Raw genomic sequence first — 16,958 nt, 5'->3', positions numbered from 1 at the left:
GAAGCATCAAAACAACCATAAAAATATCAAAACAATGAGGCAAAAAGATCAAAACAAAAGGTTTCTCTCATCTAATAGGACACAGAAGGCTCTATATTTAAAGGCTTCATCTAAATTGGCAACTTTATTATTTTCTTTAATTGAACTGTCTTTCAACTATGTATTATATACTGGTTTTCAGTGGTTATTTTAGGTGTGAAATATTTTCTCTCAGATTTTTCATAACAAAGAATACCAAGACTCCTTAAGTTGATGTATTCCTGGCCATATACTTTGTCTAGATTCTCGTCTTCATGATGATAGGACCATTGTCTGTCTCTCTAACAAAGGTTACAGACCCAGACTTAAATTATATGGGGTAAATTTGCATATCCAAGTGGTTCCCAGACATAGGTAGGCAGGGAGCAAGCCTTGTCTGTTTCTTTAGCACCCTCACCTGCTTGGGAGACAGGCTGTGAAGATCAGCAATGACAATGGCGGGGGAAGATGTGAGGACTGGTTTGTCCATTCCTTCTGGTTTTCTAGGTGGGTCTGGGCTGCAGCCCTGGGGCTGGCCTGTGGCAGGAAGTGCGTCTGCTGGGGCTCCTGCTGGCTCCCGCTGAGCCTCAATGAAGGTCACAGATCGTTTCTGATCCACTGTAGGTCAGAAGTAAAGCAGTAAATAAGGGGAAATACGCTGTCAGTGCTTAATAATTAGCTTTAATTGGTGTCTCCTGGCTTTTCTTAGTAAAGACATTGCTGGTTTATTAATAAACACGAGCATATTTGACTATTTGGTATGTTTTGATTGCACCTTTTTATAACAGTATGTCTTGGGTAGAAAATCATTTTTACATAAATGGCCTAAAAACAAGATTTTCATAGAGCACTAGGTGAACTTGCTCATCACTCGTAACAACTGCCTACTGGACTTAGAAGTTCCTATTATTCATCATTTCTTTGTTTTCAAGAAGACATATAACAAACCCAGATCCTGGCTTGGAAGAAAATGCAAACTTCTATAGTCAAATCTCATAGTATTTGTGGTTTACCCTGGACTCTTCCATTTCCCTAGGTTCATGGGGGTAAGAGTGAAGGTTGGGAAAGGTAAGAAGAAAAAAGGCACTAAAGTTTTCTGGGAAACATCTTCCCTTATCCTAGTGCCTTCTCAAAGGTGTGCTTATCTGCATGAGCTCAGTTTCTATAGGCCTTCCTGGCTGAGATGCGTGGCATTGTGTCAATAGTATAGTCAGAAGGGACACAGAAGGCCTCACCAGATGGCTTCGTTTTAGGTTGAATGCTCCTGCGAGTGGTTGACAGCCGAGCTGCAGGGTGGTTTTTGGGTTCAGTCTGAGTCTTCTGACGTGATAGAAGAGGACGTCTTAGCTAAAGAGAATAGGCAGAAGCTGGCAAGAAAGGTCTAACTGCCTGGGAGGAAACACTGAGCTCAGAGGATTCTGACTCTGGTTTACTCCTTTTCCTGTGGTTTTCTGTGGACTCTTATGGTTGTTCCTGACATTCATAGCTGATAAAACAAACTTCTTTCTGTGTATTTAACCACCAGTGTTTGATTCAGACATCCCCTTTAAGCAGTTCTATCTCCCAGTTATGACTCCTTTATATATCCTAAGAACATTAATTAACATAACTTAAAATAGCCAGTGTGAGAATTTCAGTGAATTTTAGAATACAAAACTAATAATTGCTTATGAATCAGCCTTTCCTTATCTAAAAGTTATAGCTGAACATATGCCAACTCTCAAGAGGAGGTTAATGAAAAAACCTCAGATGCTGGGAAAGTGTCTGGTACCCCAGTCAATGTTGGGAAGCTCCCGTCAAAGCTAGAGTGCATAGGCTTATTTAAATATCTGTTTAGAGAGTAATGTGAAGAAACCCCACTTAAGGAAATTTGAAAAGATGATCTTTGATTTTGGTTTCAACTTGAATCATTAATCTTGAAATGAGGAAAAAAGGACAACTGCATGTATGCCTCTATACAAAAAGAGGGCTTAAATCAACTTTATAACAAATCTTTCTTGGTCAATAAGTTTGACTGGGAAAGAAGGGTTCTGGATGTGGAACAAATATGAGTATAAGCCCACTTTTTTTTACTAAATAGTCAGCTTTGCTGATAAAAAGGTTCAGAGCTAAAATAGAGGCTGAAAACTCTCAGCTTGCCCAAGCACTTACCACATTTTAAAGTTGCTCTGTACTGCTTATTTCAGATGGAGAGAAGGCAAAATATAATCTTAATATACATGGGCTTTAAAAATTGAACAGAGCTTGCATTTCATAAGATGACCCTCCTGCCCTTTCGGGGGTCTGCTTACCTGCCTCAGGCCCCTTTTTCTCCCCAGGGGCTGCTGAACCAGGAGGTTCTGTTGGCCAGGTTCGCTCTGTACACTTGCCACCCTGTCAAGCATCAACAGTGTTAGTGCACCCTGGAGAGAGGACAGGAGACCATCTCTGGTGGGTGTTAGCCAAAATCACTTATATGAAACAGTCACTTCAAAGATACCACTATCTTTGAAGGAAGGTTGGGAAAGAATCCCTGGTATGGAAGTTTTCAAAGGTTTGGGAGGGAGAACGAGGCCTTGTAGCCCCAAACTGCCAAAATTGAGATTCTGTTTTCAATCACAGATGCCATATCTATCATTCAGCAAAACATTGATTCCATCACACCCCTGGTTTGGAAGCCACCAAAAGGTTTAAGATGTCATATTCTAATCTCAATTTTTCTTTTTGATGGGAAGGGGAAAGGTGGTGACAAACAAAGACAAACAACTCTATCACATGGATGGGAACACCTTTTCAAAAATTTCAATTTAAATGAAAATAAGATGGACGAATATCAAACACATCAGACACAGAATCCATTTGGGTGAAGGGGCACATTCAACACATGTTTGCAGCCTGAAGTCTCTGTGACTACTGAGTAAATGAATAGTCACATGGGCAGACAATTAAATGTTTTTTTAAAATGGTTTTAGATTTAAAAGGCTGGCAAAGTAATTAAGCTATCAGTAGAACTCAGAAGCTTAATTAATTAATATCAGGTAGCTGCATTCAAACATATCGTGCAATTTATAAAAGCAAGAACCTGCTCCCCCCAAATTTACTGTGTATGTGTGTATTTTATATGCAAAAACAACTACTGACAGTGGTCACTATTTTAGTGTTGAGTGAAGCTGAAAATAACTGTCATGGGCACATGATCCTTTTTCATTCTGCATGCATGTATAATAGGTATTTATAATGGGAGTGTAGGTGACAAAAAGAAACGCATTGTGCCCCAGAGAACACTGTAATCCTGTGGATGATGCCAATGTGATTATTTGGTTAATGGGTAATTAATTTCTGCTTTGCCTTTGCAAAAGGAGAGTCATCTATGAATAGTTGTGAGAGTAAAATATTCCACAGAGGAATTCAGAGTCAGCAACTGTCCAGGAAAAAGAAAGAAAGACTACCTTCATTCATTTCTGTTTTTTAAAAACTGAGCTATCTAATATCTAGCCTCAGTTGTAGCGAGAGATATTGGTGGCAAGATGGGCAATCAGATGTTTCCCCTGTTGTGTTAACAACCAGTTATTCATCACATGGTTGACACAATCACATCTGTTATTTCTAAAAAGTCTTAGTCATATTTCAGCTAGAAGAAAATCGGTGATTCCCAAATGGAGTTTATCAAAGATTTTATGAAGTAAGGATGTAACTATATCTTAATTACACCATTTGGGATACACAATAGAAAATTCCATAAAGAGTCCCCAAAACAGATGTTGTTTTAAACTTTCTTGTTCTCCTGAATATCAAGTTCATAAGATCAATGTACATTATTTTTATACATATATGACCTTCTACCATAGATGACCTTTCTATGAAAATGGAAAATTACCCCAAAGGAACAATACAATAAATTCTGATAAGCAATCCAGACTATGTTGCTGGCATGTTTGAAGTGACATCTCCTTATTAATTATACATTTTAACATGTGTCTGCAATTGGAAAGAGTATTCAATTACCATATGCACAAAAGTAGAAACAAGTTTCTCCCAAATACCAAGCAAAGCTTTCGTTGAACGGATTCTTCATTGACATCTAAATGTTACCTCAGTTCCCTTGGCCGAAAAGTGAGGTTCATACTTACCACCTACCTCCCATTAAGGTAGAGAAAAGAAGTTAGTTGATGTAAAATGGTTTGAATATGAAAAGTGATGTATATAGCATGCTTCCTTGTTTTACATTTGATATTTGTCATGAGTTTATTGCTTCTAGAACACTAAAAAGAAGTGGCTAATAAAGTGTCCTGAAAATAATTGGGCCGAGAAAATGAAATAGAGGCAGTCCACTTGTCTCATTTTTTTTTCAGTAATCTGAGATTGTGAGAAAAAAATGGTGTAAGAAAAGAAAAGAAATACACATTACTCAGGGAGTGTTAAATGTCAAAACATAATGGTAATTTCATGATGATTATTCCAAGGGAGGATCATAAGCATCAAAATTTTCTCTATGGATAGAGAGGTTTATATCTAAGAAATGGATCGAGGTTATAGCTTTGGTAATTAGCAGTTCTATGTAAATGATACAGCATTTCATCACTGGAATGCACACATCAAAGATGAAATTATTCCGTGTCCTTGGAAATCTATCCCAGCTAATAAATTAAATTCTGCCTATGAATGTGATGCTAACATGTTGATATTTTGGACATCAAAGTCTGGCTTAGCTGTGTGCAGTTAGGACACATTACTAATAAACAGCCAGAGAAGTTAATAATGGGAGTAATTTATGCAGATCACGTTTCTTTTTCTCAAGTCTGTATCAAACTGGAGTTGAATATAGAAGTAGTTTCAATTTAGTTTCTCTCCATGTCATGTAATATTTAGACATCTGTATGATTTGCGATGTGCGACCATACAATGCCTAGTACTAAAACCAACCAGGAGAAGACGAAGGTGTTTGCCTTGAGCACCTCTCCATAGAAAACTGGATTCCTGAAATTTTTAATCTTGAGAATGAGAAATGGCTCATTTCCACTGTTTCACCAAATAACAGGGTAAAATAGTAAGGATAAAAGCAAATAAAACTTTCTAAATTGAAGCTAAAATCATCCTTTGTATTTTTGAGTCACTGAAAAACATCACTATGGCAAACCATATAATAATCCAGATTTTGGAGAAGTAAATGCACTTGGGGCTTGGCAGCACTGGTGTAACTCAACTGTCTACCCAAAAAACCCACCTTATTCAAAATGCAAGGAAGTGATTTATAAACTATGGAAATTCGGCCAATGGTTGGAGAACAATTGTGGCACAGATTAGCTCTTTTCCCCTCTTTCAGCACGATGGCCTGGACTACAGTGTATAAATATGTATGTGTCTATTAATGGAATATATACCTAACGGTATTTCTTAAAATAAAGGATCAGTGAACAAGGGCACATTCAGCAATGCAACAAAAATTCATATCATTCATCTCAAATTACAAAAAAAGTGTATAGATTGAAATATATTTCACAAATAAAAAATTTAAGTGGAAGCACCAGGTGAGACTAACCCATGGAAAATGAATTAATATTTTCATTGCTTTTATCTCCACTTTTAGCTTTTAATTTTAATATGGTTAAAGAAATCTAGAGGCAGAACACAAGACACAAAGCATAGCCATTTACACTGAGTGATTGCCTTGTGATGCGAATGCGTAAAGCCAGCACCAAGGGAGCCATAAAACGTTTGTAGAGAACAGGAAAATAAACAGTAGATAAATCCTACTCTTCCCTTTTCCAATAAAAGACCACTGTTTTAAAATTTACTTAGCATCCACAACATCCAAGAAAATGTATTTTACATGCCAAAGAATTTAGAGATTAGAGGCTGGAATTAGAGTAACAAGGGGGAATAATCTGGATCTTCGATATCCCGTAGGAACTGATGTAGCACTGGCCAAGTACATATCTGTGTACCACAACACACATTTTCTTAGCCATTAATTCTCAGCTACATGAGGAAGCTGCATGAATTTTTTTCTGTGTACTTGCCAAGTTTTCATACTTTGAAGTGTGGGTGATCATGATATGGGTTCTACTAAATAGGTTATTTTCATTTCATCTCACCCAGACTATACAGTCTTGTTCAAACTTGAGCCACATTCTTATTTTTGACTGTGATTCACATTACCCTTACAGAATCAAATAGCACTGTAATTTTTTTTTTTAATTAGAGTTGATTGGCAATTTCTGCCTTTCAAAGCGTTCTAACGTGTCCAAACAAAATCTAATTCTCAAGTATAAACATTCAGGCTTAAGTGCTTGGATAACCTTTTGTATGTGTGATTCTTCTGGAGAGAACATATGGTCCATAGGGTGTGTTTTTGGGGTTGGGCACAGGGAGGGAACGCCTACAGTGAGTTTCTATACCTCTCAGAGCAACACTCCCAGCAGAAGAGAATCTCCCATGGGATATGATTTCAATTTATTAATTTCCAAAAGAAAGAATCTTTGCTCCATAGCATAGTGCTGCTAACAAGCTGATATTTCTTGTGATAAATCTTTAAAAGAAACCAGTTAGCAGGGGTTAAAAAAAATCCTGGAAGAAATTTTCAAAAAGTCTGCACCATTGTTATTGGTTTCCACCAATGCATCAGGTTATCCTAGTTATCCTGGTCTCTTCCTCATTTAGCCCTCAGACCATTTTCCTTAAGAATACTTTGGGTGTATTTTAGGTCCTGAGTGCTCAGATGTGTGCTAAATGTAATTTACATGGTTAATGCTTTACCATTTCTTGAGGATTTTAAGAGTCTGCAGCATAAAAATGTTTCATGCCAAGAATAAGAAAGCCTGGAAACCAAATATAAAAAGTATATATCTTATTTTATAAACCCACCTCTTAGTAAATGCCAAAAGTTCCTCTCCTCCAAAGAGAACTTGGTGACATGATGGAGTTCAAGAGGTAAGATTTGCAGTGTATGGCAAAGGTGGATGTGCTACTGGCTGGTGGAATGCTTCTGCATTAATATAATTATTTAGAATCCAAAGTAAATGCCTCAGCTTCTGGTTTCTCAGTGAGCACCACTGAGTCTGGGTGACTGACACCCAGACCTAAAACACACCAGTTATGGGAACAACAGATCAACAACAGTTGGTCTAAAACAGTTACCAAAGTCCTGACATGATTGATTAACTCAGCTGTAGATAAAATTTATAGCTTTCGCTCTGAATCAGTCTCATGTAGCAAGAACTTTGGGTTTATTCCCATTGACACTGGAACCAAGGAAGATTGGATTGGTTTAGATAAATCCAAATCAGTCATTTGAACCCCGAGCCTCCAAGAGAGGGCCAAATCCTTAGGAGATTTATAAAAGTCCACTCAAACTCCTGCCTTCTCTCACCAACCCCAGCCTGTATTTACTCAGCAAGAGTAGAATTTGGCCTAATCAGCAAAGCCCTGGGACAAAGTCAGCCAACAGAAGTCTGATTTCTACTCTCAGTGGGCCACTGAAATTATCTTCTAGACAGGGTGCTCCTGTCTCGCATGTAATATTAAGCATTAAACAAATGCATTCTTTGAAAGCAGCGGTCACGGTGCTAGACTTGGTTCAGATCTCTTCAAACACTATGAACAACGAAGAGAAACCATGTTGAGGACTGTTTGGCTCTTCCTCATCCCCAAAGCTCTTGATAATGGAATTACGTCTGCACTCTGCAGCACTTCCACATTTACCACCAATAAGAGACTCATCTGTCAAGGCAAGGGCTCGCAAACACAAATGAATGTCATGAATTATGGGTCCAGTAAAAAAAAAAGATACACCTGATGATGGGACTAAATTTCCCATTTTCAACTGCAGAAGAAAATGTGAAATCCAAACGAGATGCAACGAAAACAAAGGACAACCTTTCACAGGAACGGCCTCTCAACATTTCCTCATCTTTGTGAAAGCAATAAACACGGGTAGATAGTGCTCACTATATAAAGCAAACCTGAAAGAGAATGTTTGTCTCGAGATAGAACAAAGGCACTCTCAGGATGAACAAGAAGCATTACTCCTAATGAGGATTAGTTGAGAGGTATGAATCAACAGCACAAGATTAGGAATGTTTGACCTGGTTTACCTGAGTGTTAAAGGTGCAGTCCCCCTTCCCGGTACTTTAAACCAACAGCCAAGAAATTATATTGTTTGCATCATAAGACTTCTCTTACTTACCAAGAAATGTTTGTGTCTGATATTTCATGGCAAGTCATCTTTGTGGGAGTCTTTTTGGGAGTCACCTTTGTGCCGGCACAGACATTCTTTATACAAGTGTTTGAACAAGCTACTATAATACCTGCCACATAGCATGCATTAAAGAGAGGGAATTATATTGACATTGCTACTCTTATAGCATCATTGTTTTCTTACCATCTGTGGTATTAGCTAAAAGACCTGTCTCAATTTAATAAGGTGCTTCCTCATGATGGGGAGTTGTATTAAAAGGCTTCTGCAAAACAATTCTTCAGGAATATCATTGTGGGAGGGAATGATTAGATGGGATAAATTTAACATTTGGCACATCAAACTTTTTAGATGTTCATGGGACAAGCCCCTAAAAGAACTCCATGGATTTTTTTTCTTCTTAGTAAGCTTTTTAGGCCATTTGCCATGGAGCTCTGAAGCTGAAAATGAAGGAGGCTACACCTTTGACTTCCAGGCTCGTGTGTGTTCATGAGTAACAAAGGGAAGGAATGGAAATAGATATCAAGACGGGGCAAGAGGAGACAGAGAGACAGAAGAGACAGGAAACAGCTCGTTTCCCAGCACAGACACCAATAGACAGGTAGCATTGACACTGTACCTAGAGAGGCTGCCCTCGGCGGCCAGGCCCTGGGAGTCATCGAGGACATTAGGTTCACTGCAGGAGGGGTAGGGAGATGAAGCATTTAGGGAAAGAAAATGCAAACAAATAAAAGAAAAAGAAAGAAGGCATGCAATTTTCTGCTTCCAAGAACCAAAAATAAATAGATTTAACAGAACAAGGAAGGAAAAGGAGACAGTCAACCATTTCACCTTGTGCTGGGTTTGTCAAGACATAGGACTCGAGGCAATGGGGGAGGAGGGACTTTGGATGGATACGACTCTCAAAGGAGTGATCTATTTGTTGGTCAAGAGTTAGGACTTAAAATGAGCTCCAAATGGACACATGAGCTCTGAAACACACTGCAGAACGAATCTGTAGAAGATGAAACTACCGTTCCTTTGATAACCATTTGGCTGGACGGTGAGTATTTTTAACCCATCTTATGTACATGATGTTTCATTGACTAGGATCCTGCTTCTTTCTTGTGTGTGGTGACATTATCACATAGAAACCACTTACCATGAACCGCGACAACCAAACTCTTGGAACTGATGCCATTAAGAAAAGCAAAGAAAGAACCCAACTTCCCCCCCTAATTTTTCAATGAAAATGCAAGTAAACAAATGTAAGGAAGCTAACCCTGGAAAATTCACATGGAACTCACATTTACCCCCTACTCCATCCTCTAGTGACTGAATTGTAAATGTCAAAAGAAGACATCTGTCAATTCAGTGAGAAACTAATCAAATAGTTCATTGATTTATTTGGACGCAGCTGATTTGGGGATTTGTGAACAGAAACTGTCATACTTTATCTTTCTTTCCTTCAGTGCCTAGCATTGGGCTAGGCACCCACAAATCATTCAATAAATATTTGTTAAATTGGATGGAATTAACCCATTTAGAAAACTAGAGTGCCGGCCCCCAAAGAATCATTTACCTAATTGTACAAAACAGCATCTGTCTCCAGAAAGAGGCCCCTTCCCTAAGGCCCAGAGACAGTATCGCCTTCACTAGCCTTCTGAAACAGGACTCAAGCCCAAGGGTGTAACTACGATTTTTCTGGATTTCTAGTATATCCATAATAGAATAAATTTTCTCCCTGGCAATGAATTAACTCCTTAATAGATATGTACAAAGGGAATTGATGGCCTGGTTATTTTAGGCAAATAGCAAAAAAAACCCCTATATTTTAAATTCCTACCATTTCTTAATTTAAATAAAACTTTTAAATAAATTGCTAGATAGTTTTCTTTTATTCTTGATAGAAACTTGCACATTGCTAGCAATTAAAAATAAATTGATATTAATTACTTGTATGACAAATTTGGGGGATTTTTGGACATTTTATAGTTTGGCTTTGATTCTGTTAACACATTTTGTTTATAAGACTTTCTTTTCAAAGGCAAATTACCAAATGTATGTAATTTACTTATTAATCACCTTTTATCATTTTTCCCTATTTGAAAGGCCAGTTCTTTGAAAGAATTCAGTTCCTGAAGTGAAAATATCTTTGGCTCTAAAACGGATAATGTTTGGGCTCTTAAGTCAGATAATTTTCTATATCATACTTACATATATATATAAATCGTGGAAGTTTTTTATGTATATTCTTAGAAGGTATAGAGTGCATAAATAAAATATTTTAAAGGGTTTAGTCATGGAATCATAGAACTATAGCTCAAGAAGTTACCTTAAAGGTCATCTTAGCCAATCTCCTCACTTCACAGAGGAGAAAAGTGTGGGCTCTTGTTAAATGACCAGCCAAGGTCACTCAGAGTGGCATAGGTCGTTTTCTGCTCAGTTAAGCATCACTACCTCCAACTAAATACTGATGACAACCAGAAGTCTAAACTTTAGCACATGTATCAAGCTAGTTCTATACACCTGCCAGGTACTCATTATTAGCTTAGCTAATGATATATCTGAAACACAAAAATGTCATTTGACAACCAGAAAGAAGACCATGTAACTATTTCTGGAGAATCTGTAAGAGAAACAATGCTTGGATCAGAAATTAGGATCCCTTCTACTGGCCCGGCTTAGAAAACTCTTTGCAACATGTTGCCTGCAGGACCCTGGTTGAAAAGTTCTTTGTTGAATGGTCTACTTTAAAAATGTTATGATTGTTTGCTTCTCTTTTGGCCTTTTTAGAATAATAGGAGTCAATTTTCAGACTTTCTACGTTTGCCCCCAAATGCAGAGTATAAGATATCTGTGGCTCTTTACCTTTGGCTGGGTAACATGCCCACCTCAGCCTGAGGTGCAGACATGCTGGAGACGTGGCTGGAGAGCCGCCTCCTTCCGATGGCACTCAGGAGGTAAGCTTCTTGTTCACTTACCACACTGGGCATGCTTACAGAGTCATCTGAAAGGGGCAACAGAAGGGAGGGTTATAAAACCATGACATTGATCAGAAAACCCAAACCAATTTGTACTTGGGTTCCCATCTTGGCTTGAAAATAACCTTAGGGCGGTCTCTAAAGCTAAATGATCATTCCTCCCTTTGTACAGACTAAAAAGCAAGACCCCAAAGGTCTCAGTGTTTAGTCTGTACAAAGGGACGAATGATAATTTTTCCCATCCACTTATCTCCCACCCTTGAACAGCCTTCATCAGATAAATGTAAACTTGTCCATTTTTACAAGTAGATTATTTGTGAAAGTCAAGGGCCATCTGCATATTAAAGATTTCAGGAAAGCTGGATTATAAATTTTTAAACATTCCAGGAATAGTTCAATAAGGGACTTTGTTATTGAGTGAATCAAGTACACTTCTTTGACACTCAAAAACTACATTCAGTACATTTAATGATTTTTAGGCTACTGAGGGAAAGAGACTATTTCAGAGAGTTTTAGGAAAAATATTTAAAAACCTATAGTTTAGAAATAAATGCTTATTTTAACCTAAATTTTAAATGTTAAGCATGTAATATTGTCACCTCCATTTAGCAGAAATCAACGTATTCATGTCCATATGAAAGTTAGCTCTAGCACAGTGTTTGTGACAAGGTGATCTCATTCTAAGTGAGCTAATGTTGCCTGTTGCTGAACAGTAACATATTCTGATTAACAGACGGTTTGGTGCACTTATGCTACTATATAAACTGATCTGGCATCATTTAGCTAAAATACCCCAAGTGGTCATATTTCTAATGAAACTTCTTTCCAACCAAAAAGGTGTACAAGAAAAGTGCTAGAAATTTTAATTTGTTAATTAATGACTGACTTTTGATTCTTGTTATAGAATGGGTTTTCCTTTTTAGCTGTATTCGCAGAGAAGAGAATAAGAAAATGTGCCTTAAAAACATGAAAAATATGGTAAGGCAGATTGAGCTATTTCTACAAAGGCTTTTCCCAGATCTCACTGATATTTTTCCCCCTTATCCAAACTCATATATCACTTTACACTTCGTCCCTCAGTATTATTTGGTGATTAATCATGTGCTGCCTTCTTTGTTAAGTGTTCTTTCTTGAAAATTTGTGTTATCTTCTCTACAGGATGATATGTGAGGTCTCAGAGGGCAGAGAGCATATCTTTCTCAGACCTTCTTGTTCCTTGTCTTGTACCTGCTAGGTGTTAATACAGGTTTGATGACTGAATGGGAAAATAGTTTAATTCAAAGCAGTCAACCATCTGGCTTTCACACGCCACCCCATATAAATTAATACAGACCCACATCACAACCACACATTTGTTAGCAGCCCTGTGTTCACTGGGATGGTTGTGATGTCCAAGACAAGAGACTCTAGCAAAAAACTGCGTGTTTGTCTGTGTATGAGTGTCGGCTCTTGGTGAATGATATCTCTGTTTATATCTTCTCTACTTTTCTTCCCTAGCTCCTTCCTACTGGCAAAGTCATCTACTTATCCATAAGGTTACCTGCAAAATCTACTTAGCCCTATAAAAGATAGGTAGTGTCATTTCCTATAATTAAAAAAGAATTGCTGGGAGACACTCCTTCAAGTATTAAAGAAAAATAGATATTACTTTAAGTTCTGAACTATTACCAGGACTTAATGAATATTCAACCTGCTGATCCTCGTCTCTCATTTTGTTTTCTTGGTCAAGATTTTTCAAGATTTCCCTAACTATGATTTTAGGACTATTTCCATGAGCAACGACCAGGGCGATTTGGAAACAAGTCTGTCTGTAGGTCAGCTGCAGGACAATATGATTATTGCTTTGTTATCTGATGACCCTGAAACTAAATCTGGAAATATTACTGATATGTTTTGACAAAGCATTTATTTCCTTCCCTCTCCTAACGTCCAACTGTGGTATTAAAATACTTTCATTCATCTGAGTTAATTAAAATTCTAACCTCAACTCGCATTTCCTCTAATTTAGTTTGTAGTGGGGTTTTTTCTTGCTGTTTGGCATAGAGAAGCTCTGCATGAAGATCTAGATTTTGTTTTCATCCTCCAGGCACTGACAGCACACTTTGCTGTAAGCGTTATAGCAGAGTGTCTTTAAAACATAATGGGAAAATAATCAATGCAATTAAAAAAACATTAAATGTCAGTGGTATTTAATGGAACCTTTCCCCTTTTACTTTTTAAAACCTGTTCCTATTAAGCATACATATGAAGTATGTCTTGACTGGATTTTCCCTCATGTCCTAACACCAAATCTTAATCATATGCGTTAGAAGCTCCCGGGCTGCCTCCATCACTGGGGACAGTCTTGATTGTCTTCCCTCAAGACAGCCTGCTGGTTCATGTTCCAGGCAGTATAGCCAACCACTCTGTTCTGAGTCCTGAGCATATGCACTGCTCGCATTTCCTTGCCCAATGGAGTCATGTAATTGCTGATCAACTTTCTAAGCACGATGGCCAGGAGAAAGGGGAATAAACACTTCCTTTAGTTACTGAAGCACAATTTAAATGAGAATTAGTGGAAAAGGCCAAATAACTAAGCCTAAAGAAAATTTAGGAGTCGCTAAAGAGTTACTTTTTGCCTGAATTCCTTCCAAATGACCAAAGATATCAAGGAATTTATAGAGAAGCAGGCAGTAGAAATCACAAAATCAGTCATAGTTCCATTTTAAATCTTTTATGTAAAAATGACCAGAGGATCAGAAATGAAAAAGGTTGGAAAGGTAGCAATTCTTCCTGAGCCCTCTTTCGCATGGCCAAGCTGTGTCATCCATGCCCCCTCTGCCTGATTCTGTGGGGCCACCTACTTTCCTCATCTTCTTCATCAGTCCGACTCAGGGTGTCCTGCGAAGCCTGCTGGGAGGGCTCACTGTCCTGCTCCCAGACAGTGCCGGTGCCCGTGTTGGAGCGGGACATGGTGGCCAGGCTCAGGCGGTAAGCGGAGGTGGAGGTGCCCACGGTGCTGATGGATGTCTTCCCTTGGTAGGCTGGGGGGTTGAGAGACCAGAGGAAATCCATGGTGAGGGTCTCGAGAGAAAACAAATGTTTGCTTCAAACTCCTCTCTGACTACTTGTATTTTTCAGGAAAGGTCAGTTAAATAGTGTGTCCCAGACAAATGATTGTTAGGACAAAGGAGAAATGGAAGTTAGGCTGTTAAGAAGAAGAATCAGCCACTGATGAACTTATCATTGAATGGTTTCTTTGTGGGAGCATAGCAGCTCTAACAATGTCAAATGCTTTGACATTGTTGCCTCTCGCTGCTCTTCAATTTCATTTTCCAAGGCTGCTAGAATTCAAACGAATGTTGACAAGAATTGTAGCTTCCAACTTGGCAGCTTTTCCTGAGAAATATACCTTACCTGACACAAGCATATAGAAGTAATAAATATGTTATCTGGTGGAAACCTCATGATCAGCATCAGGATACATAATCAAAACTGTGCTGTCATTCTCCTTTTCTGGATTTACAACTTATAAAATACCCCCTTGGTTCTATGTCAGATTATTTTATTGTGAAGCAGAATATTTGAATGGCACTGTGTAGATTTCACCAAGATTGCGCTTGCCAAAATTTTTGTCTTTAATACAATGCAAGCAATGTGAAAATTTTAGAAGGAAGGAAAGCCACACATACAATATTCTACTTATGGATACGACTGCCCTCTAATGGCAGACAATGATTTCCTTTCCTTTCCAGCAGTAATCTGCTGTTGATATAATTGTAAAAAGTAAATGATGTATTCCCAAAGAAAATCTTTTGAATAATGTAAAGTAACCCCTAGCCTGCCAACTCTAGCCCAACCCTCTCTCCCTCCAATTCGTGAAACGTTAAAGGCTGTGTAACCTATCGTAGAGACCTGCCGGAAGTCCCCTCACTGCCGTCACTGTCATGCATGTAAGTTGTGTGTCCTCTGGGGAGCCTCAGTTCCCTCCTGGTTTAAGTGGCCTTTCAGTTATGCACCTTGCAGGTGTTGGTGAGGATTAAATGGAATAGTATCTATGAAATAATCTACCACATAATAGGGATGCTCAGTGAATGTACGTCCCTCTTCTCCTTTCCAAAAAGGAAAGGAAGGTAAGAATTTAAACAGGTTTTCTTTCCTCCAGTAAAATATTCAAGAAAGAACTTAACTACTGAAATGAAGGTTGAAAAAAATGCTTAGAGAAGGAGTAAAATTAGACTCCTACAATACTCCCTTGATTTGTTTTGTGATTGACAATGATCACATGGTCAGATGTACCATGCACTGACATGGCTGACTCACGCATGGGGCCAAAAGAGCGGCGACCTGGACAGAGGCATTCTTTGTAGGCTGTGAGTTTCATCAGTCAAACGAATTCAAAATAGCCCATGCCTCCTCACCTGACCCACTGTGAACGGCCTCTTTCAGGATCTTTAGTTCACTGTTGAACTCAGCAATGAGGGAGCTCTTGCACAGAGGGCGTGGGATGAAGCGCCTCTCCAGCTGGTCAGCAATATGTTGCCGGGCGGAGAGCTCTTCATGATTCTCTGCTGGTTGGGCCAGAAGCTGAAAGGCAGGCGTAGACTGTCAGGCCCTCAACTTTCCCGTCTATAAAATGGGCTGATTGTCTACATTTCATAGTTGGTTGCGAGGATTAAATAAGGTAACGCATACGAAGTTGCTAGAACAGTGCTTTACACAGGAGGTGCTTAATCAACACATTGCCTTGAATCATTGCCCCAGGAAATTGGGGCCTGAAAAGAATAACAGAGTAGATGAATACTGAAGGTCTCAGGGGAAGAACACACTTTAACTATCCCATCTTTTTCATGTTTATTTAAAGTCAGATCTCAGGGGCCGGCCCCATGGCTGAGTGGTTAAGTTCGAGTGCTCTGCTTCAGCGGCCCAGGGTTTCACCGGATCCTGGGCGCGGACATGACACCGCTCCTCAGGCCATGCTGGGGCTGCGTCCCACGTGCCACAACTAGAAGGACCCACAACTAGAATACACAACTGTGTAGTGGGGGGCTTTGGGGAGAAGAAGGAAAAATGAAAAAATAAATAAAAAACATAAAGTCAGATCTCAGTCATGCCACTGAAGAAAGGAAAACATTTTCCAGATCTTTCTATTGGGTCAATCTTTTTTGTGCGTGTGGAGGGGAGGTGAGTGGGAAGAGGGCAAAATTTTATAGACTCTAATAAAGCTCTTACTGGGAAGCTTATTCGAACAGGAAATCCTGTCCTCTGGGATTCATTTTTGAGCTGTTTCTCGTCAAGCCTGGTGTTCACAGGTCCTACTAATCAGCTCTACTGCGTCCCAGGAGCGGGGCTGTCACAATCCTGCCTCAGTCTGGAGGGCAGCACATGCATGGGGCTGTCACTTCCAGAGGGGGCGCACACCGCACCTTGCACTGGATGAAAGGGCGCAGGAGCACGAAGATGGGGATTCGGGTCCGCACGATGAAGTCGAGGAAGTCCCACAGGGCCAGGCCGCCCACCCTCCGCAGGGCCATCTCCTTCACCTGGAGGCTCAGCCAGTACCACTGGCTTCCCAGCTGCCTCTCGAAGCAGACGAGAATCACCTTCAGCGCTTCACACCAGGAAAAAAGAAAAGTGACCCTGCAGATCTGCATCGGAGGAGCCCCGCCCACACCCCCACAGCCCTTTATGCATCATAAAATTTTCGACATTTCTAAACTCTCTCCACATTTCCGAAAACTTACGTGTATTCCCAAGCGAGACTGCTTGGACATCAGGACAAAAATGTGTATGGTAAACATGTTTTGATTCTGATTAGGAGAACA

General features: G+C 39.4%; 1 protein-coding gene across 36 annotated transcripts in view; it reads right to left on the bottom strand.

The window, feature by feature from the left end:
• The window catches only part of UNC80 (unc-80 homolog, NALCN channel complex subunit), a 218,145-nt gene that overhangs the window by 4,280 nt on the left and 196,907 nt on the right, over window positions 1-16,958 (bottom strand). For 29 of the 36 annotated variants that reach the window (XM_023642229.2, XM_023642230.2, XM_023642237.2 and 26 more), the window contains 8 exons: window positions 16,560-16,744; window positions 15,555-15,720; window positions 13,998-14,177; window positions 11,042-11,180; window positions 8,811-8,867; window positions 2,310-2,391; window positions 1,254-1,365; window positions 437-636 (listed from right to left, as the gene is read on the bottom strand). In XM_023642229.2, coding sequence (XP_023497997.2) covers window positions 437-636; window positions 1,254-1,365; window positions 2,310-2,391; window positions 8,811-8,867; window positions 11,042-11,180; window positions 13,998-14,177; window positions 15,555-15,720; window positions 16,560-16,744 — 1,121 coding nt within the window. Of the gene's footprint in view, window positions 1-436; window positions 637-1,253; window positions 1,366-2,309; window positions 2,392-8,810; window positions 8,868-11,041; window positions 11,181-13,997; window positions 14,178-15,554; window positions 15,721-16,559; window positions 16,745-16,958 lie in introns of those variants that run through there. The other 7 variants (XM_023642235.2, XM_070270415.1, XM_070270429.1 and 4 more) reach the window with 3 other exon arrangements.

Source organism: Equus caballus, chromosome 6 (assembly GCF_041296265.1).
Source record: "Equus caballus isolate H_3958 breed thoroughbred chromosome 6, TB-T2T, whole genome shotgun sequence".
NCBI lineage: Eukaryota > Metazoa > Chordata > Mammalia > Perissodactyla > Equidae > Equus > Equus caballus.
Note: the sequence above shows the minus strand (reverse complement) of the source record. Positions and strands in the feature narration are given on the sequence as shown.